The sequence below is a fragment of the Hyperolius riggenbachi genome, chromosome 8 (genome assembly GCF_040937935.1).
Source record: "Hyperolius riggenbachi isolate aHypRig1 chromosome 8, aHypRig1.pri, whole genome shotgun sequence".
NCBI classification, from domain to species: Eukaryota; Metazoa; Chordata; class Amphibia; order Anura; family Hyperoliidae; genus Hyperolius; species Hyperolius riggenbachi.
Window position 1 is genome coordinate 263,003,313 of NC_090653.1, and position 26,936 is coordinate 263,030,248.

Sequence of the window (26,936 nt, forward strand, 5' to 3'; positions counted from 1 at the left end):
TGAAGAATGAAACGGAAAGCAAGGTAGGTGTTTTCTCTAATGTTCCCACTGATATATATGGTAAAATACATGAGGGTGCTTTGTCTCTGGTTCCCTTTAAGTATCCCTTTTAAAAAAATAAAATAAAAAAATAATCTGTCACATAACAATGGAGGTATTACTGGGCTTTACTTCCACAAAGCTCACCGGTTAGGTAACAGCGACCTCTGTTGGTCATCAGCAGTTTAACTTCAGGGATATTTTACAAAAATCAGCCTGTTATGTTTTGTGCCATTTCAGTAACCTCGTTCCAACGCTCAGAAATGGTTGTTTAAATTTGTGTATTCTGAGCTGGTAAAACGCAACATGAAATTTTGTATTTTAAATAATTGTGCACTTAGAGCTGAACTGATTAACAATGCTTCTCTATATCACTTATGCAACGCCAGTTCTTAGAGAGGGGGCATGTTTACATTAAATATATACTTGCCAAAGTCGTGTGGCTCCTTCTGGCCTCATCGGGCTGTTCCCTTATGTGGCAAGTTATGTCTTGACTAGGGGTGGTCGACAATGCCCATTTCAAATTCTGAATTCCACCAATGACCATTTGTTTTTCCAATTTTACTAATTTATTTATTTTTCCCAGTTTTTTTTTTATTTCCGAGGAGTATTTTACTTGTCACTTGTCAAAAATCGGAAAAGGCAGTCTTGCGATTGGTCTAAAATTACTGCAGTCTCTAATGGGTTCAGTGCTTCTGAGTTCTGTGGTTAGTCTAAAATCACTGAGCTGTATTCAATTGGATTTGCACGGAATTCTGATTTCAGAGTTCCTATCGGAATGGGGAAATTTTAAATCCTGCGGAATCTGACTGAGCACAAAGGAGGGGGACATGGAGGGCAGGAAGGAGGGTGAGAGGGGGACATTGAGGGCAGGAAGGAGGGTGAGAGGGACACGGAGGGCAAGAGGAGGGGGAAACTGGGTGCAAAGGGAGGGGAACATGGAGGTCAGGCAGGAGGCAAGAGCAGTAGGACGTGGAGGGCAAGAGGACACAAAAAGGGAAAGCAGGAGGGTAAGGGGTGGCAGCCAGAACAGCTGAGAAAGGCCAAGTTCTAACCTGCTTATGATTTGCAGTAAATGTAACTTATTGACCTTCTCTAGTCGCCATTTAATGAAGCCAGTGAACTCTGAAGAGTATGTCCTGCTTTTAACTAGTTCCTCTCAATGTGTTCTAGGAGGTGTCTGATAAGAGTGACCGCATCACCCAGCTGGAGCAGGAAAAATCAGCATTGATCAAGCAGCTGTTTGAAGCTCGGGCTCGCGGTAATCCAGAAGCCAGCGCCATGGACTCCACCTTCATATAGTCTGCCGGAAGTGCCTGGCCTCTGATTGGAGGATGTGGGAGCATTGGGCAATCTAGTGACAAGGACAGGAGCAATCAATCCATGGTACACAGAAATCCACATTGTCACCAGGTCTAGAAATCTGCTCCATCCCACTGTCAGACAAGGCTAAGGCTCCTGACTGCTAAAGACTGACTTATGAGTTCATCCCTCTTAATAGCGGTCAGTAGAGTTGGCTCCCTGATTGGACAGACTGGCTCCTGAATTCTTCTGCTCTGTGCACAAAAAACACAGCCTGAAAATGATGTAACCAATCACGTTTCACAGCATTGATATGATACAGCCAATCGCTTTTGACATCTTGAATATGATGCAACCAATAATGTTTGTCAGCCTCAATATGATGCAGCCAATCATGTTTCACAGCTAAAATATGATGTAACCATTATGTTTCACAGCTTAACTATGACGCAACTAATCATGTTTCACAGCCTGGATATGATGTAACCTATCATGTTTGACAGCTTGAATATGACGTAACAATCATGTTTGATGGCCTGGAAATGACGCAACCAATCACGTTTGACAGTCTGAATATGATGCAACCAATCATGTTTCACAGCCTGGATTTGACGCAACCAATCATGTATGTCTTTCCATCACAAGAGCACAAGGAATATCACCTGATCACGTCAGACACACTCCTCCTGATCTAAATCGAGAGACTTTTTGGAATAATTTTGATTTTCACCTTGTTTACAGACCCCATTGGCCTTTCTGCCGTTTCTCACCGTAGCGGAGTTGCATCAGGCTTTATTTTGATCACTTGCCAAGGATGTCAAGTTAAAAAAGCCTTTTTGTTCACAATGCAAAATTGTGCATGCACTGATGAAAACTGACCACAGGGTGGCAGCAGAGCACCATCCAGGAATATGGTTTTGCTTGTTCATTTAGAAGATTGCAGCGTTTACAGAAATCGATCGTAAGATTGCGATAGTTCTATACATGTTATTACACTCCTTATTTGTGGTGCCGGATGGGGACTGCATCAGCCTGACCTTCATAAACTGCTATGTTTTGGATATGTATATGAATGGAATACACTACGTAGGATATTTGAAATGGACCCTATAAGAACAGATGTATTGGACCTGCACATGCAAATGTTACAGCCCTGGATCCTGCATAGTCTTGTTGAATAAGGATTGTCAAATAAGATGCTAATAATTGAGTTGCTGTAAATTATATGCAAACAATTGCAGCTTGGAAATGGACCAGTTTCTCTATTCAATTAGTCCATTTCTGACCAGCATGCATTTGCATACATTTGCATAAAATTAGCATCTTGTTGACCATCCCTCTTTGTGGTCAGAGCTGCAGAAACTGCTGCTGTCTCGCAGGCTGCCATCTTGTCTCTAAAGCCTGCTACACACGTTCAATTTTGATTGGCCAATTTTACCACCTCCATGTATAGCATGAGGGCCATTAGATTTTGAATAGTAGCTAAGCTCTCAGACTACCCAATTAAGATTCCATGATGTAGATTAGTCCTAATTAGTGCTGCTGTATGTTCCAGGACGTAGAATCTACGTCCTGCATTAAAAGCCGCCGTGCGTGCGCGGTCCTGTGAATGATCGTTGCTACTGAATAGCAACAACAATTCAATAAGTTATTTTTAAAAAAAATTACTTTTTTTTGTTTAAGTGACATTGCCTTAATTCACTAAGCGTAATTCCTGTCTTAATAACTCTTCTGAGCTGTTTTACAGTTATCACCATGGTGATATAATTGTGATAACTGTGAAACAGCTCAGAAGAGTTATTAAAGACAGGAGTTATGCTTAGTGAATTGAGGCCATAGTCCAATAAAAAAAAAAAAAACACCTTTTTAATTCCTGGTTAATTTATAACCCCAGCCTAGCCTACTAACCTCTGCAATACCTATACCTGTTTATAAACTATTAACAACTGCCACCTGTAGCGATTGGATGCGATCACTAGGGCAAAAGTTTGGGGCCCCTATGCTCTACAGATATATCACTCTGCCATTGCCTTGCGATGCATCTGTACAGCACTATGTCTCCCGAACAGTTGCCCTAGCAAACGCATCCGATAGCCACAGACGCACAGGCTGGAGATAAGGGTCCACCGCATGCTCCGCTAGAAATAAAATATGGCAAATGGGGTATTGTTCTAACCGGTAAAGACCAAACCATTCATTTTTATGATGTGTCATGTGAAGAATGAAAAAAATTGTTTCTGCCTTTATGCTTAATTTTTTGCTATAAAATAACTATAAAATGAAATGGTTTTGGGAGAAAAATATTACCCAAAGAAAGCCTAGATTGTACTGAAAAAAAACAAGATTTATATCACTAAGATGGTATAAGTAGTTAAAAAGTTACTGCTGTATCAAAATGACACAGCTAAAGTATCAAAAACCGTGGAATGTGAACTGGTTAAAGTGATAAAACTGGCCATTTATTGACCAATCAAAATTGGATGTTTGTACTCACCCTTATGCTGGCCATCCACTGGTCAATTATAGGACGATCGATAGACATATCAATTCTTAGAATAGTTTCAAAATGAATCGATCGAACATGAATTGATTTGTTTGCCCATACACTAGGGTTGATTTTTGTTCCATTTCTCAACCTTAAATCGATCGTGGGCTATTTTCGATCACAAAAAAAGCACACTGATGAAGCGGGTCGAGTAAAGGTTGATCGAATACATAATGAAAAGCTCTCGATTCTTGTTCTATCGATTGAAATAACCAGACATACTCGATCGATTTCATTTTAAGAATTTGATGGAACAATGAAAATCGATTCTACATCAAAATAATTTTTTTTTTATTCAATGAATTAATTTATTGATTATTATAGATTGAAGTAAAAAAAATTGACCAGTGTATGGCCACCTTTAGCAATTCCTTTTGCTTCCAGACCTAAAGATCCAGAGTGATTTGTCAGCTGTTGAAGACACTAAATGGGTTATCTGTCCCTGTACAGCTCCGCTGGTGGAAGTTTGTTTACACTAGCAAGATGAAACCGGTTTATATAGTCTGGGAGTGCCGTCTACTTAGGAGAATGCTGAAACTGCAGAAGCATTGAATTTCTAGTTAAGAGCTGCAGCTATGAAAGCATATATATTTGTATAATCCTAATTGAGAGCTTTTGTATGCAGCAAAGTCCCAGGCCTCCCTTTTTGGTTTACTTTGTGTTTTGAAAGATTTGGCAATAGCACCTTTCATGTCTTTGTTCTTGTAGGTCCTTTGTTGAATATATGTTTTTGTTTTTCGTTTGTTTGTTAGAGAAACGGTACTCCAGTTTCTGGAATATGACTGATTGTAAAGTTTTATACACAATCCGATTGTTTACCTGTATATTCACCATTACCACCTCCTGTTGTACAATACAGGGTACCTCTTCATATGACTTTTCTTTTGTTGTGTAATTTTTGATCTTACAGATACGGTCTTACGGTTCACACTTGTTTTAAAAACCTATTCGTGGCTCCGGTTTTTAGCCCTGATCAAAACCGGAGCCATGGATACCAAGGTTAAAAATAACTTTAAAAAAATGGATCTGTCTGCCTTATATTCCTGGATATACGGTGGGGTAGTGAAAATGAATCGTAAAACTGATCCCCCTCTACACAGGCATCTTTTGACGCAGAAAAGGATCTATTTTCTGTGTCCCAGGAGAGGGGGGCCACCATGCTGAAGGAGGGGGATTGAGGGGGGTGGGAGGGATTGAGGGGAGGGGGGTCGCCCCTACCTCACTTGGGTCCCCGCTCCCCCTCCAGCTAGTTTCATTAATTAAATCATTGTATTAAAATGTATAAAGTCAAGGGGCGGGCAGGAAACTTTCTTCCTTGCGTCCCCCAGTTTACCATCACTTCCTGCAATGCCATCCAATGAACAACAGAGGGCGGCATTGCAGGAAGTGACGCAAGCTGTGGAATGCAAGGAAGTAAGTTCCCTGCTCACCGCTTGGAAAATGAACCCTGTATCCCCTGGATGTGTACAAAGGGCACAAGGGCATGAACTGTGTATGAAGGAAAGGAGTGGCATGTTTTGTTTTTGTTTTAAGTGGAACTTCAGCCTAAACAAACATACTGACATTAAGTTACATTAGTTATGTTAATTAGAATAGATAGGTATTATAATCACTTACCCACCCTGTTTTAAAAGAACAGGCAAATGTGTGTGATTCATGGGGGCTGCCATCTTTGTCATGGGGCAGCCATCTTTTTGGTTGAAAGGAGGTGACAAGGAGCATGAGACACAATTCCAACTCTCCTGTGTCCTGATAACCCCTCCCAGCTGCACACACTAGGCTTCAAATGTCAAATTCAAAATGTAAAAAAAAAAATATTGCACCAAAACAGCAGAACAAGAACAACAAAATCAGAAATCCCGTCATGCTTTGCACAGCATCAGGGGAAAAAAGCCCGGGCAGTTTTCTTTTGTGCAGCTAAAAATGAGACTTGTATAAGAGAAACAAAGTTCTGATGCTGTGAAACTGTTAAAGAAACACCAGGCCTTTTCAGTGCTGCTGAGTTTTTTAATCCGGAGGTTCACTTTAAGCTTTTTGGAAAGATGCTCTTTACAGTAAACCTGATCGATATAACTACAGATGATAGCAGGAGCTCACACGCACACTGAAGGAAGTTCCATCAGGAAAAGAGCACACTGAGGCCTCATTCACACCTAAAATAACAAAAGCAAGCCTTTTGTGTTTTTGTGAGGTTTTTTTTTTCCCCCCTCCCAGCGCTCCAGTGCGCATTTTTGTTTCTGGTAAAAGCGCTTTTCCCGAGCGGTTTTGTAATTCACTCTGACGTCAGGAAGTGAACTCTTTGACCCGGAAAATTAATTTATACAATGTATTTATTCTTAAAAAAAAAATGCGAACGCAATCACTATACAAAGTAATTTTGTGATCGTTTGTGTTTTTCATAAACGTTCCATTGAGGCAAAATCACCTCAAACATGGACCAGACACCGCTTTGCTGCTCGCACAGCGCATGAACCACGCTGATATGAACCTTCTCCTAGAGCTACATTACACAAGCATTTTGTGTTTTTTTTGTTTGTTTTTTATCGCTTGCGCTTGAAGAGGCCGAAAATGCCCCAGTGTTCTCCCCAGGCTCTTTTAGCCGGGTGCTCCACCCGACTAGTTTTGGTGAGCACCCGGCTGTCATCGGCTCACCTCCTCTTATTCTGTAAGCAGAGTTGATCACAGAAGCACCAGCCCTGCTTTCTCTCCTCTCCCCCCACCTGGCTACCTTTTCATGCCACTCGGCTGAAAAAATATTCTGGGGAGAACACTGCCCTTAGTCTAAACGAGCCCTGAAGGAAGCGTATATCTGCGTGTGCGTCTAAGGACTGCTTTATACTAGGCGTGGTCTGCTACATGTTGCGATCTGTTCACTATTGTATGCAAAATGCCCGGATATCTTTGATGTAATGGCAACCTCAGAGACCCTTTTATACTACTGCGATTCGATTTTGCCTGATCGTAAACTTGCTGCATTTCTTCTGCATTTCCTGTCAGCCAGATGAAAACTTATTCAGCCAAAAGATCGCATTGGAATATAACCATAAAATTGCTTTGGGTTTTGTAATTTGCTGGATAAAACAGCCCCAAACTCCCATTGAACAGAAACTGATAGAAAAATCTTCAAAACATACTGTATATATCACATTTTTGTACAATTAACAGAAATTTTCTTTCTTGACAGTCCATTCTTTATATTCTACACTCCATATCTTTCATTTTTGGCTGATCAAATTCAAGAATAGAGAATCAATTTCTATCAAATCAATGAGAGAATTCAATAGGCTGTGCAATCGTATTGAAATATGTATGCACCAGACAGTGGTTAAAATTGGACCTGACCTCTTGCACAGGACAGAAGGAAAACATGAGAAATGCACCCTGTATGTATTTAGAGAGTTTAGCCTATCTAATTCCCCCTCATTTGTGACCAATCACTTGATCTCTCAGCTGTAGGCTCAGGAATCTTCTCCATATTCTGGTTGGACTTGATGGATGAATGTCGTTTTTTTTTTTTTTTTCATTCAAACTAACTATTTCACTAGGGTAGACACAGGATGTTAACAATATGTCTGCTTCCGTGTAAGCAGGAAGTCGACATACTTCAGATTTATTACCAGATTTTTATCAACTGTAATACCGAGAAATGTTTTTCTTTAAAGAGAATCTGTATTGTTAAAATCGCACAAAAGTTAACATACCAGTGCGTTAGGGGACATCTCCTATTACCCTCTGTCACAATTTCGCCGCTCCCCGCCGCATTAAAAGTGGTTAAAAACAGTTTTAAAAAGCTTGTTTATAAACAAACAAAATGGCCACCAAAACAGGAAGTAGGTTGATGTACACATAGAAAATACATCCATACACAAGCAGGCTGTATACAGCCTTTCTTTTTAATCTCAAGAGATCATTTGTGTGTTTCTTTCCCCCTGCAGCTATCTTCCACTGAAGTGTCAGGCTGTTTCTTCCTGCAGAGTGCAGACAGCTGTGCCTGTATGTAATTCCTTAGTGTGTGAAAGCCCAGCCAGCTCAGAGGAGGATTTATCCAGCTTGTAAAAGATAACAGAGCAGAGAGAAGCTGCACTAATCTAAATAACACACAGGCAGTGTGCAGAGGGGCCTGGAGGGGGGAGATGCATCACAGAACCACAACACTGAAGAACTTGGCAGCCTTCCAGACACAGGCTGACAAGTCTGACAAGAGAGAGATAAGTTGATTTATTACAGAGATGGTGATAATAGAACATGCTGCAGTAAGCCAGAGCACATTAGAATAGATTTTGGAACTTGTAGGATGGAAGAAAACCGGATGAAATTTTTGTTACGGAGTCTCTTTAAGAGCTCGTTCACACTAGGGGCGTTTTTGGCCTTTTATTCAAGCACAGGCGATTTTTAAAAATCGCCCATAAAACGCTGGTGCAATGAATCTCTGAGAAGCTTCATATGTCGTGCGCTGTGCGTTCAGCAAAGCGGTGCCTGTACCATTTCTGGTGGGTTATTACTATAATGGAAGAGCGATAAATGCTCACAGAACTGCTTTATGCAGCGATTGCTTTCGCCGGGGGGGGGGGGGCTTGATTTTAGGTTTGAATGAGGCCTGAATGTTATTATGCTGTTGCTTTCTTTAACCAGTAAGTTGATTAGACTGCACACCAAAAGTTGCGTGCCAGGCTCTCGTGGATTTCGCCTCCGCCCCGTCACATGGGATAGGATGTGCGTCTGTGCGCATGTTTATATGCATACTAAGAGGAAGTTCCCCACAAGGTCCGCAGGTGAGACGGGAGGGGATTGGTCGCCATATTTTGGCGTAAACATGTGATTGGTTAATTCTCCACTGTTGAGGATATAAAAGGATTATGTGATTTAGTATTTTGTGTAGACACTGATAGAAGCTTGAGAAAGGGGGACGTATTCCTCCGAAACGTCGCTACTGCTACTTTGTCTTATCATGTCTTTTTCATCAATAAAAGAGCTTGTTACTAGATGGTGCCGGCTGTTATCTACTTTTGGAAGTCTTTGGAACTGAAGTGCTGACGTTCCAGGAGACTGGCACATCACTTATGGAAACTTTTGGTGTGCAGTCTAATCAACTTACTGATTATGTATCAGCACAGGACGAGCACCCAAGCATTATAATGGAGAATCCACAGATGAACAAACTTATCTTCTCATACACACCTGAGGATACGGCAAGGATCATTGCCCAGGTCACTACAGAAACGACATATCTCTCCACAGTGGATGATAACTCCTTAAAGAGACAACTAGAAAAGATCTCAAAAATAAGGATTTTCTTGGAGCTGCATGCATCCACGTTGGCGGAATACCATAAAAGTAGGAGGATTCCTAGAGGTCTACGCTCCCATGTCAGCCCTCTGCTGTTCCCAGATGATACTGGATTCTGTCATAGATGGTCCTTAATCTGGAATAAGGCGTCTTTTGACTCCATGACGCTGACAATTGACAGGATCATGATGGAAATACCTAAACTTGATCAGCAGATCAGTGATTTGAAGCAGAGGCTGTTTGATAATACACCAACCGATGAATACGCAAAATATGTGGTGGATCTGAGTAACAGTTTGGAACAACATAAAAAACAAATACAGAACATTAAAGAGAATCTGTATTGTTAAAATCGCACAAAAGTAAACATACCAGTGCGTTAGGGGACATCTCCTATTACCCTCTGTCACAATTTTGCCGCTCCTCGCCGCATTAAAAGTGGTTAAAAAACAGTTTTAAAAAGTTTGTTTATAAACAAACAAAATGGCCACCAAAACAGGAAGTAGATTGATGTACAGTATGTCCACACATAGAAAATACATTCATACACAAGCAGGCTGTATACACCCTTCCTTTTGAATCTCAAGAGATCATTTGTGTGTTTCTTTCCCCCTGCAGCTATCTTCCACTGAAGTGTCAGGCTGTTTCTTCCTGCAGAGTGCAGACAGCTCTGCCTGTATGTAATTCCTCAGTATGTGAAAGCCCAGCCAGCTCAGAGGAGGATTTATCCAGCTTGTAAAAGATAAGAGAGAAGAGAGAAGCTGCTCTAATCTAAATAATACACAGGCAGTGTGCAGAGAGGGGCCTGGATGGGGGAGATGCATCACAGAACCACAACACTGAAGAACTTGGCAACCTTCCAGACACAAGCCTGACAAGTCTGACAAGAGAGAGATAAGTTGATTTATTACAGAGATGGTGATAGTAGAACGTGCTGCAGTAAGCCAGAACACATTAGAATAGCTTTTGGAACTTGTAGGATGATAAAAAACAGGATGCAATTTTTGTTACGGAGTCTCTTTAAGAGAGAGAAATTTCAAAGGGATGCATCAGACTATACCACGGGTTAAGTATATTCATGGCAGAGGCCTATGTCTAAAAGGAGAAGAACAGTGAGGATCAAACCAAATGTATATAGACAAGCTGAGCATAGAGGAGAATCGACTGATTTTTTTGGCACAAACAACATCATCATCAGACAATGTGTCAAGCGAAGAAACCGCCGGGGTGGCAAGCGGCGGAAGTATAAAGGAGCGCCTGAGGCAACGACCCAGACAGCCCAGAGCGGGCAGCCAGAAAGCGACCCAGTCGAAACCATTGTAGTTAACATATCCTCTAAACAGCTGACCTTGTCACAGCAATCTCTTTTGGAAAAGGGACTATCATTTGCACCTACCAACTGGCCTAATCGAGTGGACCTAGATATGGACCTATACAAATTCTTTAGATCTATCCGTTTGAAATATTTTTTCAGTCAGCCTCAGGAGAGGCCTTTTTTTCTCGGATTGGGATAGAAGTGAGGAAAGCCTCAAACTAAGAGATACAAATCTGTATACAAAAAGTAACTTTAATCCTCCGTCATGTCAGGTCATAGATAAGTTTAAGAAGGTTACAGATGAGATAGATCAAATGTTTGACAATTCCAAGATGGGCCCTAATTGTCGGATCAGACATAATCTTGATCAGATACGACAAGCACTTCGAGAACTTAGTGAAGATAAATCTATAGTAATCAAACAGGCAGATAAGGGGGGAGCGGTGGTTGTTATGGACACGGAGGATTATAAGAAGGAAATCAATCGATTTATTATCGGATACTGCAACCTATAGGAAATTGATGGGAGATCCTACTGAAGAATTTTTTAAACATATTAACCACTTTACCCCCGCGCGTACGGATTTCTCCGCCCCTTTTTCCATCCTTTCACCCCCAGGGACGGAGAAATCCGTACTCTGCGCAATCCCGCCGCTGTCCGCGCTCCCGCTTGTAAACACGCCGCCCGCCGCTAGTAAACATGCCGCCGCCCGCTCGCCCAGAGATCAACGAACGGGAAAATCCATTCCCGTTCATTGATCTCAGCCCCGCAATGATCTGCTGCCGCTCGGCTGAGCAGCGCGATCATTGTGAAAAATAACAAAGTCCCAGCCTCTTTCTACTTCCTGCAAGCGTCCGGAAGGACTCTTGCAGGTCGCCTGAAACAAATTTGTAATGTTGCAATCTTGTGGCCAAATAGTAAAACTACACCCTAACCATTTTTTACACACAAATAAACTTGTTTTACATAAAAAATTAACTCCTTACCTCCCACACTCCCCAATTTTTTTTTTTTTTTTTTGTAATTAAAAAAAAATAAATTTACAATTAAAAAAAAATACATAAATAGTTACCTTAGGGACTGAACTTTTTAAATATTTATGTCAAGAGGTTATAACACTGTTACTTTATAAACTATGGGCTTGTAATTAGGGATGGACGCAAAACTGAAAAAAATGCACCTTTATTTCCAACTAAAATATTGGCGGCAAACATTGTGATAGGGACATAATTTAAACGGTTTTATAACCGGGATAAATAGGCATATACATTTAATGGGTTTTAATTACAGTAGCATGCATTATTTAAAAACTATAAAGGCCGAAAACTGAAAAATAATAAAAAAAATTTCCCACATTTTTTCCTATTTTCACATTAAAACACATTTTGAATAAAATTATTCTTGGCATAATGTCCCACCTAAAGAAAGCCTAATTGGTGGCGAAAAAAACAAGATATAGTTCATTTCATTGTGATAAGTAATGATAAAATTATAGACGAATGAATGGAAGGAGCGCTGAAAGGTGAAAATTGCTCTGGTGGTCAGGGGGTAAAACCCCTCAGTTGGGAAGTGGTTAAAGAGACAGTTTTTCAAGTTTGTCAGGATAACATCATCGATGACAAACTGAAACGATATCTGATACAAGAGGATTCTATAGTCCCCGTTTTTTACATCTGTCCAAAAATCCACAAGAATAGAACTTGCCCCCCAGGCCGCCCTATAGTAGCAGGGATTAATTCAATTTTTTCCCCAGTAGCTAGATATCTTGATCAGATGTTAAGGCCATATGTTGTAGCAGGAAAGTCATATTTAAGAGATACTACCATGTTCTTGGAAGAAATCAAAAAGTTGTCTGATGTTCCAGGGGGCGCTCTATTGGTAACCATGGATGTTGAGTCCCTTTACACCTCCATCCCTCATGATGGGGGTGTGGAGGCTGTTCAACACATCTTGGAGTGTGCTTCAGATTTTTCAGGAGCGCAAAGGTTGTTCCTATGCAAATTGCTATATATTCTATTGACCTGTAATTATTTCATGGTAGAGGACCAGTTTTACTTGCAGATAAAGGGAATGGCGATGGGCTCGAATGTGGCCCCCACCTACGCAAATGTGTTCATGAATGCTTATGAAGAGACGTTTGTCTATACTAATAAGATTTTTCTACAGTATGCAATATGTTGGATGAGATACATTGATGACATATTTTGCGTGTGGGTGGGGCCACGTTCGATCCTAATGCAATTTGTGGAACAGTTGGAGTTACAATGCCCATATATTAAATTAACGATACATACACATGAGCTTGAGGTAAGTTACCTCGATGTGATGGTGAAATTGCAGGATGGGAGACTTAGCACAGATATTTATGTTAAACCCACTGACACCAACTCCACTTTATTGTATGATAGTTTTCATCCTCCTAGTACCAAACTATCCATTCCAGGTAGCCAGTTTCAACGTGTAAAACGTATAGTGGATAATGAAGAGTTGTGTAAAGATAGGCTTGACGTGATGCAGGTTAGATTTCAGAAGAGACACTATCCAGGAGCATTGCTAGATAGGGCCAGACAGGATGTTGAGTGGATGGACAGGTCGGATAGGGCCAGCCGCAGGAGGGGACACAACAAGAGAATTCCATTTGTCAGTCAGTTTAATGTGTTTAGTACCGATATAGCCAAGATCTTAAAAAAAAAAACTGTCACTTTCTGAGGGACAGTTTCCCACAGATTGGTGAATTTCAGACTTTACCCCTGATGTCCTATAGGAGAGCACTAACACTTAAGGATAAGTTAGTACATGCAGATGTAGGTTCCCAAAAACCAGAGAAATGTAGATCTACTAGACCCAATGGCACATACCCATGCTTGGGATGTGTGCACTGTAATAGTGTGATTAGGGGCAGTTATGTTACACACCCCTATAGTGGTAAAAAAATTCTTCATTAATGGTCACTATGACTGTAATTCTAGATATGTGATATATGCCCTTAAGTGCCCATGTGGCTTGTTATACATTGGGCAGACCACACAGAGGGTAAAAGATAGACTGTCAGCCCATAAAAGTACTATCCGGAAACCCGCTTTAGAATTAAGTCCCCCAGCACTTTGTTCATGCCAGACATTGGCGTCAATTCACCAGAGGTTACCAACCTATTTATCTCTTGGGAGGTAATTTATCTCTTGTGATATCTCCAAATAGCAATTCTCCAGAAGTATAGGGGAAAATATCGACTGAGAGAAATGCAAGAGATAAATGTGAGATATTTATGAAATAAATAAGTGATCGTTAGTAGTTAGTTTTTCTCCAAATCACAATTCACCAGGGAAGAAAGGGGGTGTGGCCATTCGTTATTTTTTCATCTCTTTATCCCCTGAATGAACCTGGAGATATCGTGATTTTCACACAGCAGCTGCTGCTGTGGAAGATGGAGCCTTTTGAGATTACTCTGTTAGGCCTGGTGCACACCAAAAACCGCTAGCAGATCCGCAAAATGCTAGCAGATTTTGTAACGCTTTTTCTTATTTTTTTGTAGCGTTTCAGCTAGCATTTTGCGGTTTTGTGGAGAGTTTTTGGTGTAGTAGATTTCGTGTATTGTTACAGTAAAGCTGTTACTGAACAGCTACTGTAACAAAAACCGCCTGACAATCCGCTCTGAAGTGCTGTTTTTCAGAGCGGTTTGCATTTTTCCTATACTTAACATTGAGGCAGAAACGCCTCCGCAATCCAAAATCTGCAGCAGCCCGGGAGTATGCGTTTCTGCAAAACGCCTCCCGCTCTGGTGTGCACCAGCCCATTGAAATACATTACCCAAGTGTATCCGCAGCCGCAAGTGGATCGCAAAACGCAGCCGAACCGCTCTGGTGTGCACTAGGCCTTAGAGCTTGCTACTATTATGAGGAGACGAAGGCGCAGGAGGAGGGTCTGTTTAATCGCCCCTCGTATTTTTTGTGAGAGAACAGTTCTTGATGATTTTACTGAGACAGAGGTGGTGAAGAAGTTCAGACTTACTTGTGATATGATTTATGATATGATCCGGCAGTAAAAGGCGGAAATACTCTGGTCAGGTAGTGGTAAAACTCCGCCTCCTACCCACAATGCTTCACTTTCAAGCTTACAGAGAGGAAAAGTATCCCATGTAAATCATTAATACCGATTACCTAACTCTCTGCTTTCTCACACTTTCCTCATGCATATCTCTCCATTATCCCCTGCTATCGAACACTTTTCTCTCTGTCCTCTCACACTGGTGAATTGACTCCAGTGTGAGAGGACAGAGAGAAAATACCTCATGAGATAAACTACCTACCTTTTTTCTCTTAGTAAATCCTCTCTGGTGAATTGACGCCATTCTGTTAATCAGTTGAGATTTCAGGTTTTGGAACAGGTAAGACCAGCCAGACGAGGAGGTAATAGGATTAAAAGGTTACCGTATAGAGAGGCAATATGGATACGCAGACTTGACACTTTGGAACCCAAGGGCCTCAATAGGGAATATGATATGTCAGTGTTGATATAGAATATGTCTGATATACTTTTCCTTGGGTACTCTTGTTGTGTCTCCGCGGTAGATGGATGGACCTGATTGGCCTGTCATGTGTCCTGATATGAGCACTGTATGTTTTGTTTACATGCTGGTTGCTAGGCAGAGGCTTGCTCTGTAACCATGTGGCGGGGCGGAAGGCGAGCGCGGATACGCACATTAGCCACCACGTGAGCATGTGTCATCTTTGCACACGTGTGGCTGCATGTCAGACCAGGGGGCGGCGACCGCCGCTAGTGAGTCAGTTCCCCATTAGGTCCGCCGCTTCTGGGGCGTGACCTATGGGTGATGTCATCTACTGCCCTACTGTGACTGGTCGGCGGCTATGTGCGTGCCGGGCTCTCGTGGATTTCGCCTCCGCCCCGTCACATGGGATAGGATGTGCGTCTGTGCGCATGTTTATATGCATACTAAGAGGAAGTTCCCCACAAGGTCCGCAGGTGAGACGGGAGGGGATTGGTCGCCATATTTTGGCGTAAACATGTGATTGGTTAATTCTCCACTGTTGAGGATATAAAAGGATTATGTGATTTAGTATTTTGTGTAGACACTGATAGAAGCTTGATAAAGGGGGACGTATTCCTCCGAAACGTCGCTACTGCTACTTTGTCTTATCATGTGTCTTTTTCATCAATAAAAGAGCTTGTTACTAGATGATGCCGGCTGTTCTCTACTTTTGGTTGCTTTCTTTAATAGCAGCAGAGTGGAAGTTCTGAGTTCAGGTCTACTTTAAAATGTGGAGTTTGTTACCACAGGAAATTATAGCAAATTCTGTGTCTGACGATGGCGGTATTTGGATTATGAGAAAGTGAGGTTTTAAAGGGGAACTGAAGTAAGAGGTATACGGAGGCTGCCATATATTTCCTTTTAATCAATTCCAGTTGCCTGGCAGCCCTGCTGGTCTATTTCTCTGCAGTAGTATCTGAATAACACCAGAAACAAGCATGCAGCTAGTCTTGTCAGATCTGACTTTATAGTCTGAAACACCTGATCTGCTGCATGCTTGTTCAGGGGCTAATAGTATTAGAGGCAGAGGATCAGCAGGGCTGCCAGGCAACTAATATTGCTAAAAAGGAAAAAACATGGCAGCCTCCATATACCTCTCTCTTCAGCTCCCCTTTTAAGAGGCTAACATCCTGGTATTCATCTAGAAAGCACATCTAAAGTGAGAGGATTATGGAGGCTGCCTTATTTATTTTTAAATCAATGCAGTTTGCCTGGCTGTCCTGCTGATCCTGTGTCTCTAATACTTTTAGCCATAGACCCTGAACAAGCATGCAGCACATGCCTTGTTCCAGGCATGTGATTCAGACACTACTGATGCCTAATAGATCAGAATGACAGCCAGGCCACTGGTATTGTTTATAAGATAAATATAGCAGCCTCCATACCAAAACAGATAGATGGATGCTATGTTGCTATGATGATTTTTTTTTTTTTTTTCCATTAAATCTTGTATGAGTCATTTGGCCACCAGAGGTCGCTGTTTTCATACTTTGGTGCTGTGAGATTTTAGAGTGTGATAAAAACATTCTTTATCCCGAAGTGGCCACACACAGCGCTGATGGTTTATCTGACTGCTCCATTGATTTACAGTGTTAACGTCAGCAGGACTTGTTGGAAAATCATCCGCATCCCTGGAGCCAGCCCGGCAGCAGTGTGGGATGGAAATAACTCTGCATGGAGGCTTAAAGGGAACCTAAAGTGAGAGCAATATGGAGGCTTTTCTAGATCATTTTCTAATGAACAATGCTGGTTACCTGATGTCTGTATTAATGATCCGCCTCTAGTAATAGAAGTCACTGGCCCAGAATGAGCATGCAGATCAGATGCTGTGAGGGTCAGTGCACACCAAATATTGCTAGTGTAATCGCAAACGCTTAGTGTTTTTGAAGTAATTTTTTTTTTTTTTTTTTATATGCCATTCCAGACATGTGCTTAGCAACTTTTGGAGAGTTTTTGCTGAACGATTTTATAGTTTTTGTACACTTTGACCTGAAAGTGAACAGCTTTTGCAGAAGAAGAAAAAACTCTGAAAATCGCTTCGTTCGGTGCTTTTTTTTTTTTTTTTTTGAACGGTTTTCCCAATTTCCTATACTTTATACTGAGGCGTAATTGCCTCCAAATTGCTGCAGGAGTTGTGTTTGGGAAAAAATCATCACATTGCTCTGCTGTGAACAATCCCATTCAAAAACTTTAGCCAAGCACTTTTCAAAGCGCTAGCATTTTTAGAAGCACTCAGAAGAACTCTTAATGTGCACCAGCCCTGACTACACTGGCTACAGGCTTGTTGCAGGTGTGTGACTCCAACACAACTAAAGCCAAAGCTCAGCATGACAGCCAGGCAACTGGTATGGTTTATAAGGGTCTGTTTCCACTACAAGCAGATTGGATGCAGAAAAACTGACTCCAGTGAATGCCTCTGGGCCTGTTTCCACTACACGTGATTTTTCTGATGCAGATTTTCCCATAGGCATCCATTGGAGGCAGTTTTTCTGCATCCAATCTGCGTGTAGTGGAAACAGGCCCTAAGGTAATGAAGATGGCAGCCTCCATATTCTCATTTCAGGTTTGGTTAATCCAAACTGGCCACAGCTTGGAGTAGGGTCAGTTAAATTCAAAACCTTTGCAGCATGGTGGTGTAGTGGTTAGCATTCTCGACTTGCAGCGCTGGGTCCCTGCCTTGAATCCCAGCCAGGGCACTATTTGCATGGAGTTTGTATGTTCTACCTGTGTCTGTGTGGGTTTCCTCTGGGCACTCTGGCTTCCTGCCACATCCCAAAACCCACAGATTAGTTAATTTGCATCCTCCTAAACTGGCCCTAGACTACAATACCTACACTACACAATACATACATAAACATAACTATGGTAGGGACTAGATTGTGAACTCCTCTGAGTACAGTTAAAGCAGATCCGAGATGAAAAAACTAACTATAACAAATAACTTGTCTATATATCTTATCTAAAGTTTAGATATTTTACACAGCAAATCTAGCTGAAAAAAGTTTCAACAGAATATGATTTTTTCCTGTGATACAATGAGGGCAGACATGTTGTTTGTAAACATTACACACAGGCAAGCTGATCTGCATCTCCAGCACTCAGCCTGTGAAAACCTAATTCCCCCTCCTCCCCTCTGCCTCTGAAATCTCTGGCTAGTAAACTCCCCCTCCTGGCCAGACTGAGCTCCCATAAGCCCTTGCTACTGTCTGAAAATGCCAAGGCACTCTGAAAAACTGGGCATGGTTTGTTTAGTTCATAGAGAATTAGAGTATTAGAACAAAAACACAACGTATTTGGCTTGAGGAATGCCCTATAAACTATATGAAGAACACAATTATGCAATGAGTAAAAGTTTATCTCGGATGCACTTTAAGTGATGAGACAAATACTCTGTACAGCGCTGTGGACGATGTCAGTGCTATATTAATACAAAATATTGATGCAAAGGCTTTCCACTAGTGAGGGAAGTATATTTTTTTTCCTAGCTTCAAGATGACCTTACAGTTCACCTGCAGGGAAAAAAATTTGTTCCAAAGGGGCACTCTGCTCAATAGAGGGAAGCCTCTGGGTAATCCACGGGCCGTTCCAGTGCTGCATACCCTGAAAGTCGCATGTGCAGTTTCTTGGACCCATTTGGGCGTGGCTTTTTTGTTTCACTCATGTCCAAGCAGGTCCGTGCTACCCTACTGGTGCAGTGTTCAAAGTGCCCACATTGCAATACATTGTAACGCTGGACGTTCTGGGAAAGTGCAGCATGCTGTGCGTTATACTGGGCTTTAGCTGCGTTAGACTGCTTGCACATGCTCTATGACTAGCCACATGGCTAATTAATATTCAATGCACTGTGGTGACGTAACCTGGACTCGTAGTGTTGTCCGGATGAATCGTTCATTTGATCCGGATCTTTTTTGTGAGTCGAATCATTCGGACCATCACAATGAAAGATTCGGTTCACAGTGGATGTCTATCTGGAAGAAACAGGAACATACAGAATGTACAGTGCAGGGAAAGTCCTGTCCTGCTAATCATTTCACCCCCAAGTCTGCTTCCCTAGTAAAATGGTTCAAAGATCCGGATCTTTTCAATGATCCAATTCGAATATTCCGAATCCTTGAAAAGATCCGGACTTCCCATCACTATCCTGGAGCGGCCGTTCTATCAGTATAGATAGAACAAAAACAGCGCAAAGAGCTGCATAACGCGGCTCAATCTGACGTCCAACTTCAACACCACCATGCGTTGCGTTAGGGGCACGTTATGCGATCTTAACTTCCCCTAAAACGCAACGTCTTGGTGTGAAAGAGGCCTAAAAGATAAGCAGCAGCATAATAACCTTTAAAGAAAAACATTTCTTTGTTACAGCTGATATAAATCTGCAGTGTTTTTACGTTCTGCATTCTTGGTAGCAGAGTTAACATACCATGTTTTACAAATGATCTACTCTGTCGGGGCAGCCAGCTGACACAGCTGAGAGCTCCAATTACAGTTGTAATTAGTGGCAGATGAGGAATTAGACAGGCTAAACTCTCTAAATACATACAGGGTGCATTTCTGTTTTCCTTCTGTGCTGTGCAAGAGTTCAGGTCCGCTTTAATGATGTGTGTTTTTATCATCCTGACACGCTGCTGTTCTATGGCTGGGTTTGCTCTGAGCATTAGTCACCCTGTGCCAGGGCTGGCGTCCAGCTCTCTGGAGCTGACAGAACAATGGGCTGTGGATTATTTCCATGTGCTGCAGAAGAATGTAAACACACAGCGCTGTACTCCCTTTTCCAAATAGCTGCCAGGCAGAGGAATAGAGCGCAGAATGTATACAGCTCCAAGCCGGATCTCCTCCTTACACAAGTATTCACGGATACAGACATGTGGATGAAATCCTATGTATTTAGGTCTCAGTGGCATACGCTATACAGAGGCTATGTAGAAAAGTTGGCCAAAGTTATATTTCGTAACTACTTTGGGTGTTGCTTGCTGGTCAATGGAGCACCCAATCTGAAGGTGCACATAAGCGTGTGAGCACTGTCCCCTCAGGCTAGGGATATGCTAGTATGGAGGGGGGTGACTGCAGGGACAGGGCAAGTATCGAGAAAAATGTGTGCTATAGTTGTTTTTTTTTTTTTTGGTTGAAAAAAGATATACGTCCATCGAGTTCAACCAGTACAAAGTACAACTCCAGCCTGCTCCCTCACATATCCCTGTTGATCCAGAGGAAGGCGAAAAAACCCTTACAAGGCATGGTCCAATTAGCCCCTAAAGAGAAAAATTCCCTTCCGACTCCAGATGGCAATCAGATAAAATCCCTGGATCAACATCATTAGGCATTACCTAGTAATTGTAGCCATGGATGTCTTCCAACGCAAGGAAAGCATCTAAGCCCCCTTTAAATGCAGGTAAAGAGTTTGCCATAACTACTTCCAGGCTAATCAAGGCAACGGGGGTTTAGGTTGCTGTAGACCAGCCTTATTCAACCTTTCTACCCTGGAGGAACCCTGCAAATAACTTTGGGATCTCGAGGAACCCCTGCATTTATTTTGCAGGAGGCGTGGTCTTTGAAAGTAGGTGAGGCTGTTTATTGCACTATCCCCATCACACTGCCACTCATTGTACTGTCTCCTGAGCCACCAATTTAGTGCTTCTTATTACAGTACCGCCTATTATAATGTGCTCTATTATTCTTCCCTTACAATGGGGGGAAATGCCAGGGAACTCCTGCAGAGTCCTCAAGGAACCCTGGTTGAGGAAGCCTGCTGTATACTCACTAGAGTCTCACCAGAGGCGTCTCTCAGGGCCTGAGCCCACTAATGCAGTTGTGTCTGCTATTCAGCATCTGTAACATTGATGTGTTGCTGAAAAGCGGACACAACTGCGTTAGTAGGCTCAGGCCCTAAATGCTCAAAAACCATCTAGCATGTGTACAAGGCTGAAAGAAGAACTGTAGGGAAAATAACAATGAGTAAAATTGCTTGCTTTTTACAATATTCATTTATAGGTTATTTAGTCATTGTTTGCCCATTGTAAGATCTTTCCTCTCCCTGATTTACATTCGGGTATTTATCACTGGTGGTGACATATTTAGTCCTGCCAGGTGATCTGTATGGAATGCTCGTTACGGAGTTCTACGCACAGAGGGAGATATTGCTCGCTTGGAGGTTAGAAAAAGTTATTTCCCACAATGCACTGAGGTTTACAGACAGCAAACTGTCAGGACCTAGGTCAGTGCTCTGCAAACTTGGTTCTTCAGCTGTTAAGGAACTATAAGTCCCACAATGCATTTGCCTTTATGAATCATGACTGCAATGCACTGTGGGACTTGCAGTTCCTTAACAGCTGGAGAGCCACGTTTGCAGATCACTGACCTAGGTCATGACATCACACTGTGGGAGGGGATTCATGACAATATCAGCCATACAGACCCTCCCTGATGATTTATTTGTAAACATTTCTGGTGGGAAAGGGGGTATTGGCTACTGATTGGGATGAAGTTCAATCCTAGTTTAAAGTACCTCTTTAAAACACCCCTGTGAGATTAAGAGAAAAAGTCAGATACCTCAGTAATGGGAGGCCTCTGAATCCTTCCCATGTCGTCTTCCTGACCACCGCTGGATGCTGGGACCTCCTGGATGTTTGCAGCCGTGTCCCCTTTTGTGAACCAGCATGGAAAAATCGGAGGCAATCGGCTCCATGCTACTTTACAGGCGTCCTGTGCAGTGTGGCCACGCCCATTCATGGATAGGAGCATGGCCACTCGGGAAGCCTGTGCATTATCCTCCAGAGGCTTTCAGTACTGATTTGGGACACTTCCCCCCCCCCCCCCCCCCTTCAGGTACACTTTAGCCACATGACCGCTGAGGGGTTTTACCCCCTTTAGGACCAGAGAAATTTTCACCTGTCAGCGCTCTTCCCAATCATTCACCAATAACTTAATCACGACTAATCACAACGACTTGATCTATATCTTGTTTGGTTTTTTTGCCACCAATTAGGCTTTCTTTGGGAGGTACAGTATGCTATGAATTATTTTATTCTGAACACATTTTAATTGGAATAATAAGAAATAAATTGGAAAAAAATTTATTATTTCTCAGTTTTCGCCATTAGAGTGTTAAAATAAAACATTCTACTATGGTTAAAACCCATACATTTTATTTGCCCATTTGTCCTGGTTATTGCAACGTTTAAAATACTTCCCTAGTACAATGTATGGCGATGATATTTTATTTGGAAATAAAGGCGAATTTTTTCAGTTTTGAGTCCATCACTAATTATAATCCCGCAAATTAAAATATCACAGTTATATACCCTCTTCACATACCTATTAAAAAAGTTCAGTCCCCAAGGCAACCACCATTTATGTATGTATATGTATATATTTATGTATGTATGTGTATGTATGTATATGTATATATTTATATATGCATGTGTGTATGTACAGTATGTATGTGTATGTATGTATATGTATATATATATATATATATATATATATATATATATATATATATATATATGGAAATAGTTAAGTTTAGATGTAAATGTAGGTAGTTTTATTGAATAAAATGTTTTTTGGTTTAGTTTTACCACAAGATGTCCTCAGTCATTATTTCCGATTCATGTACGTAAGGACGTGAATCGGAAGTAATGCGGGCACTGTAACAGGAAGATACAATGAATGGAGGCATCTCATAGATGCCGGCGTTCATTGAATCAGGGACTTAGATTATTAAATGCGTACTGTGTTCCCATTCATTCATGTCCTGCTGACCGGTGGTAACTGTAGCCGCCCGCTCCTACTGACTAACTTTCGCGGCCCTGGGACTTCAAATTAAGTTTCCCTGGGCGTGATTATACTGCACCTGGTGCAGTAAGTAGTTAATATGTACCCACTAACAGTGAATAATTGTATTTTCAACAAGCTTATGCAGATTGTGTTGTATATGAAGAGAGAAGTTGCTGGGTCCAATTTTTCCTGTGCAATCTTAATCCACATCAGCAGGAAATGCATATGATAGGTGGAGGGTGGGGCTTAGACTAATCTGAAGCCTGCAGCTCTGTGAGTCTGTGGAGCAGGAAGTGGCTGGTGCAGGGGCCCCTGATCAAGTCATTTTGTTTTGTCAGTTTGTCAAGGAGCTTTTTCACTGATAAACAAGCTGTGCCAAAGAACTCTGCCCAGGACTAAAGGTGGCCATACACTTATCGATTTTCCCATCGATATCCAGCAGATTTGACCATTCTCTGAACCGATATCTGGTGGCCATCTATTAGTGTATGGCCACCTTAAGAAAACACTGCTGGCTGGAGTTTGGCCTTAACAGGATTCACAGCTAAATAAAGCCATACATTCTACAGTCCCCTTGGGAAAGCATCGAGACTCTGGCCGGGGTCTCGGGGTCGGCTGCTGATCACTTTTCCCAGATCAGGACTGGAAACATTCTAAGAAAGTCTTCCTCTGGTGAGCAGGAAAAGGAGGCCTCTTCCTGAGCTGGTGGGACGTTTCTGGTGCAGACAGTGGTAAGCTGGGCCATAAATCACCCTCCAACCACATGCAAACCATATACAATGTGAGAATGATGTCATATCCATCTGGTAAACGCACACAGTGTCTCTTTACACTTCAGCTTCCAATGCACCAGCCAGAAAGTGCTTTCTCTTGCAGCTTGATAAAGTGTAACTAAACCAAGGTGGGGGGAGGGGGGGGGGGGAATAGGTGGAAGAGTTTCACTTAACTGGGGCTTCATCCAGTCCCCTGCAGCAGTCCTGCGCCTTCACTCACTGATCCTCCAGTCCCCCGCCGCGCCTCAGTTTGGTTTTCCCCCGACTGGCTAGCCGATGGCCACTGCACCTGACGCTGGGAGCGTCCTGTGCAGTCGCAGTCGGGGCCCATTCACACTAGAGCATTTTGCTGGCGATTTCGACAAAACGCTCAAGCGCTAGTGCTTTTGAAAGCACTAGTGCTATAATACCCTATAGGCCCGTTCTTACTTGGGCGATTTGCGGTAATCGCCGGCGATTAATGCAAAACGCAAATGTGTGGCCTGCACCATTTTCAGGCGATTTCCCGGCGATCGCGTTTCAGTGCTAAACGCGATCGTGGGAAAATCGCTGCAGTGTCCAGTGATTTTTTTCCGCGTTAAATCGCAGAAAAATCACTCCCGGTAATCACCGGCATTTTGCACTTTTAAGTGTGAATGGGCCCTAAGAGATTTTCTCCTACAGCTCTTGCACAGGACGCTCCAGGCGACGGGAGCGGAACGAGGATGCACGTGGGTTAGAGGTCCTCTTTAAATGTACCTTTAGTGAGTTACAATAAAAAGTTACTTACCTCAATGTTGGTAAGCCTCGGGATGGTTCAGAGGATTCCTGGATCCTCCCACAGCCCACGATTCCAGCGCAGGACTCCTCTGTACCTATCTGACTCAGTGAGTAGTTTTTTTTTTGGTTGTGGACAAACGCATCTGGACTGGGAATGCACAAGCACTGTAAGGTCTGCATTCCCAGTACAACAAAGCACTTGAGCATAGAGGAAAAATGCTGTGCATGAACAGCTTTGTTCTACTGGGCATGCTCGGACTTTACTCTTGCATGCCCAGTATGGAGAAGCTCGTCCACTGCCAGGAGCATGGCGGCTAATCAGAGAGGAAGCAGGACTTCCTCTCTGATTAGCCGCATCCTCGGCATCCTGGGGGTCAGATGCTGCAGGCATCCTGGGGGTCAGATGCTGCAGGCCAGCATGGAGGAGATGCTGACTTGGAGGAAGCAGAGGGAGATAAGCGTAATGCCAGTGCCTGCAATCCACAGCCCAAAGTGTCTCTCCTTGGGGGGAAGGCTCCTCACAATGTATTGCTTTAGGCGGCAAAAAGCCTAGAACCAGCCCTAGGTAAGAATCTAACTTTTTGTGTACGATAATGCTAATAGGGCTGGTCTTAGGTGTAATTGTAAGGGTAAGTGGGGCCATGGGCAAAAATAAATGTGGGACCCTTACATTTTGATGCTATGATCTCTGCAATCCCTGACTTAAAGGGTCCCCGGTGCCCAGTCCAGCGGCTGCTGTAGAGATACGCAAACAGCACACTTCTCTTACGTTAGACTGGCTCCGACTGACGGAAGTGCGGGGACCCGGTACCGGAGCTGCAGACATCGTAGGACGGCGGCGTGGGATTGAGGCAGGTGGATGGGGCTGGAGGAAGCCGCAGGTATGTATAAAATCTTATTTTTCAGCTCTGGTACACTTTAAGCTAAGAACTCACCTGGATGATGGATCCCAGCAACGTCCCTCAACGACGAGCGCTTCCCAATCTATTTTCCTGTGGGTGGGTACATGCGACGTGATGCGACGTGACACGACGGGTGCAAATGGAAAGTCATGAGATTCCGGTACTTTGCGCGGAGTCGTCGGGAATCTTAACGATCTGTTCTGGCCCGTGACAGTGGTTATCGCCGCACATTGCCAAACATTCGCGTAATCTTGCACCTGTCCCCACGTTGTGAGATTGTGGAAACAATCATCGTCCCTCAAAAAGTCACTGTGATGCGTACAGGTCTTTAGAGGCCTTTAAGGAGATCCGTTTGGCTGTAGGCAAGGGATGGCCCTTTGTGGGGCTAGAAACTTTTTGCCTAATGTGGGGCCAGGAGAAATGAGGCCTGTTACTGCTGGAGGAGGGAGAGCAGAAGCATCAGACAGCTGGCTTAAGGGAGGGGCACTAGAAGCACTGAAATGTTCGTTCTGGGAGGAGGCAGGTGGAATATGGCCCTTGCTTGCAGGCCCCACTTTGCAGTCGCATGCTATTGGGAAAAAGTTTAATGGAAGCAGCAACACAAGTCAATGAAGGTGATCTAAGAACCAGTGAGGATGGGCTGCAGCTAGAGCAGGGACAAGGTCCTCCAGCGCTCAAGACTGAGACACCAAAGTGCGCTCCTCCATCCCTCCCACCCCAGCCATCACACACTGATTGCTATTAGACTAAGAGGCACCCAACACCTTAATCTCTAGTTATCTGGCTTGCAATCACTGCCATGTATCCCCTTTTCTTATTTCTCTCTATGTTTCGAGCACAATAGGGGAATGATAGCTGAGTGAGTTGTGCGCCCCCTTCTACCTACATTGCGCCCTGAGGCTGGAGCCTCTCTTGCCTCTGCCTCGTCCCGGCCCTGGCTGCAGGATCTCAGCAGTGACACCTGCAACAGGAAAAAGCTCAGGCCCAGCCCCACCAACCATTTTTAGGGGTGACCGCCCAGTGCGCAGCAGCAGCGAGCAGAGCATGGGCACATGCAGTGAACAGTAACAACTCACCTTCCTGGATCCATGCGCTGCGTCTATCTTTCTTCCTCCTAGGAGTCCATGACATTGGTAAAAGCTCTCCCCACTGTGATGTAGCCGCATGTCACCACCAGGGGCTCTGTTACTAATGCGAAAGAAGCGTAGGAGGAAGAAAATAGATGCAGCACATGGATCCCGGAAGGTGAGTTGTTCATGGGTTTTACTGTTCACGTCATGTGCCAGCGCTCCGCTTCGCACTGATATAAGGGGAGGTGTGCACCCTGGCCACCTATAGGGGAAGGAGCACCCTGGCCACCTATAGGGGAAGGAGCACTCTGGCTACCTACATAATCCGGGAGGGGTCACTCTGGCTACCTATATACTATGTGTTTGAGTTTATGGAGGGCAGAGGGCTCACTTTTTACACCCTTGCTCTGGGAGCCAAGTAGCCTCAGGTGAGTTGTAGCCAGGACAGGAAGTTGTGCAGGGGGTAGTCACAGAGGTTTAGTTGACCACTGACATGGCAATCTGCAGTGATCCTCCATTCAACTTCTTTGCAGCCACTATTGGTACGAGATGTCCTCAGATTTCCTTTAAACTTTGAATTGTTTTCCAGTACTGAAAAATCCTAATAAAAAACGAGTTTGGATTC

General features: G+C 43.1%; 2 protein-coding genes across 2 annotated transcripts in view; one reads left to right on the plus strand and one right to left on the minus strand.

The window, feature by feature from the left end:
- Nucleotides 1-4,762, plus strand: part of SAPCD2 (suppressor APC domain containing 2) — a 47,453-nt gene extending 42,691 nt beyond the window's left edge. The window contains exon 6 of the mRNA XM_068248761.1: nt 1,213-4,762. Within this exon, the coding sequence (XP_068104862.1) occupies nt 1,213-1,341 (129 nt within the window). The 3' untranslated portion in view covers nt 1,342-4,762. The remainder of the gene's footprint in view (nt 1-1,212) is intronic.
- Nucleotides 1-26,936, minus strand: part of LOC137527820 (degenerin unc-8-like) — a 175,890-nt gene that overhangs the window by 124,357 nt on the left and 24,597 nt on the right. The window lies entirely within an intron of this gene.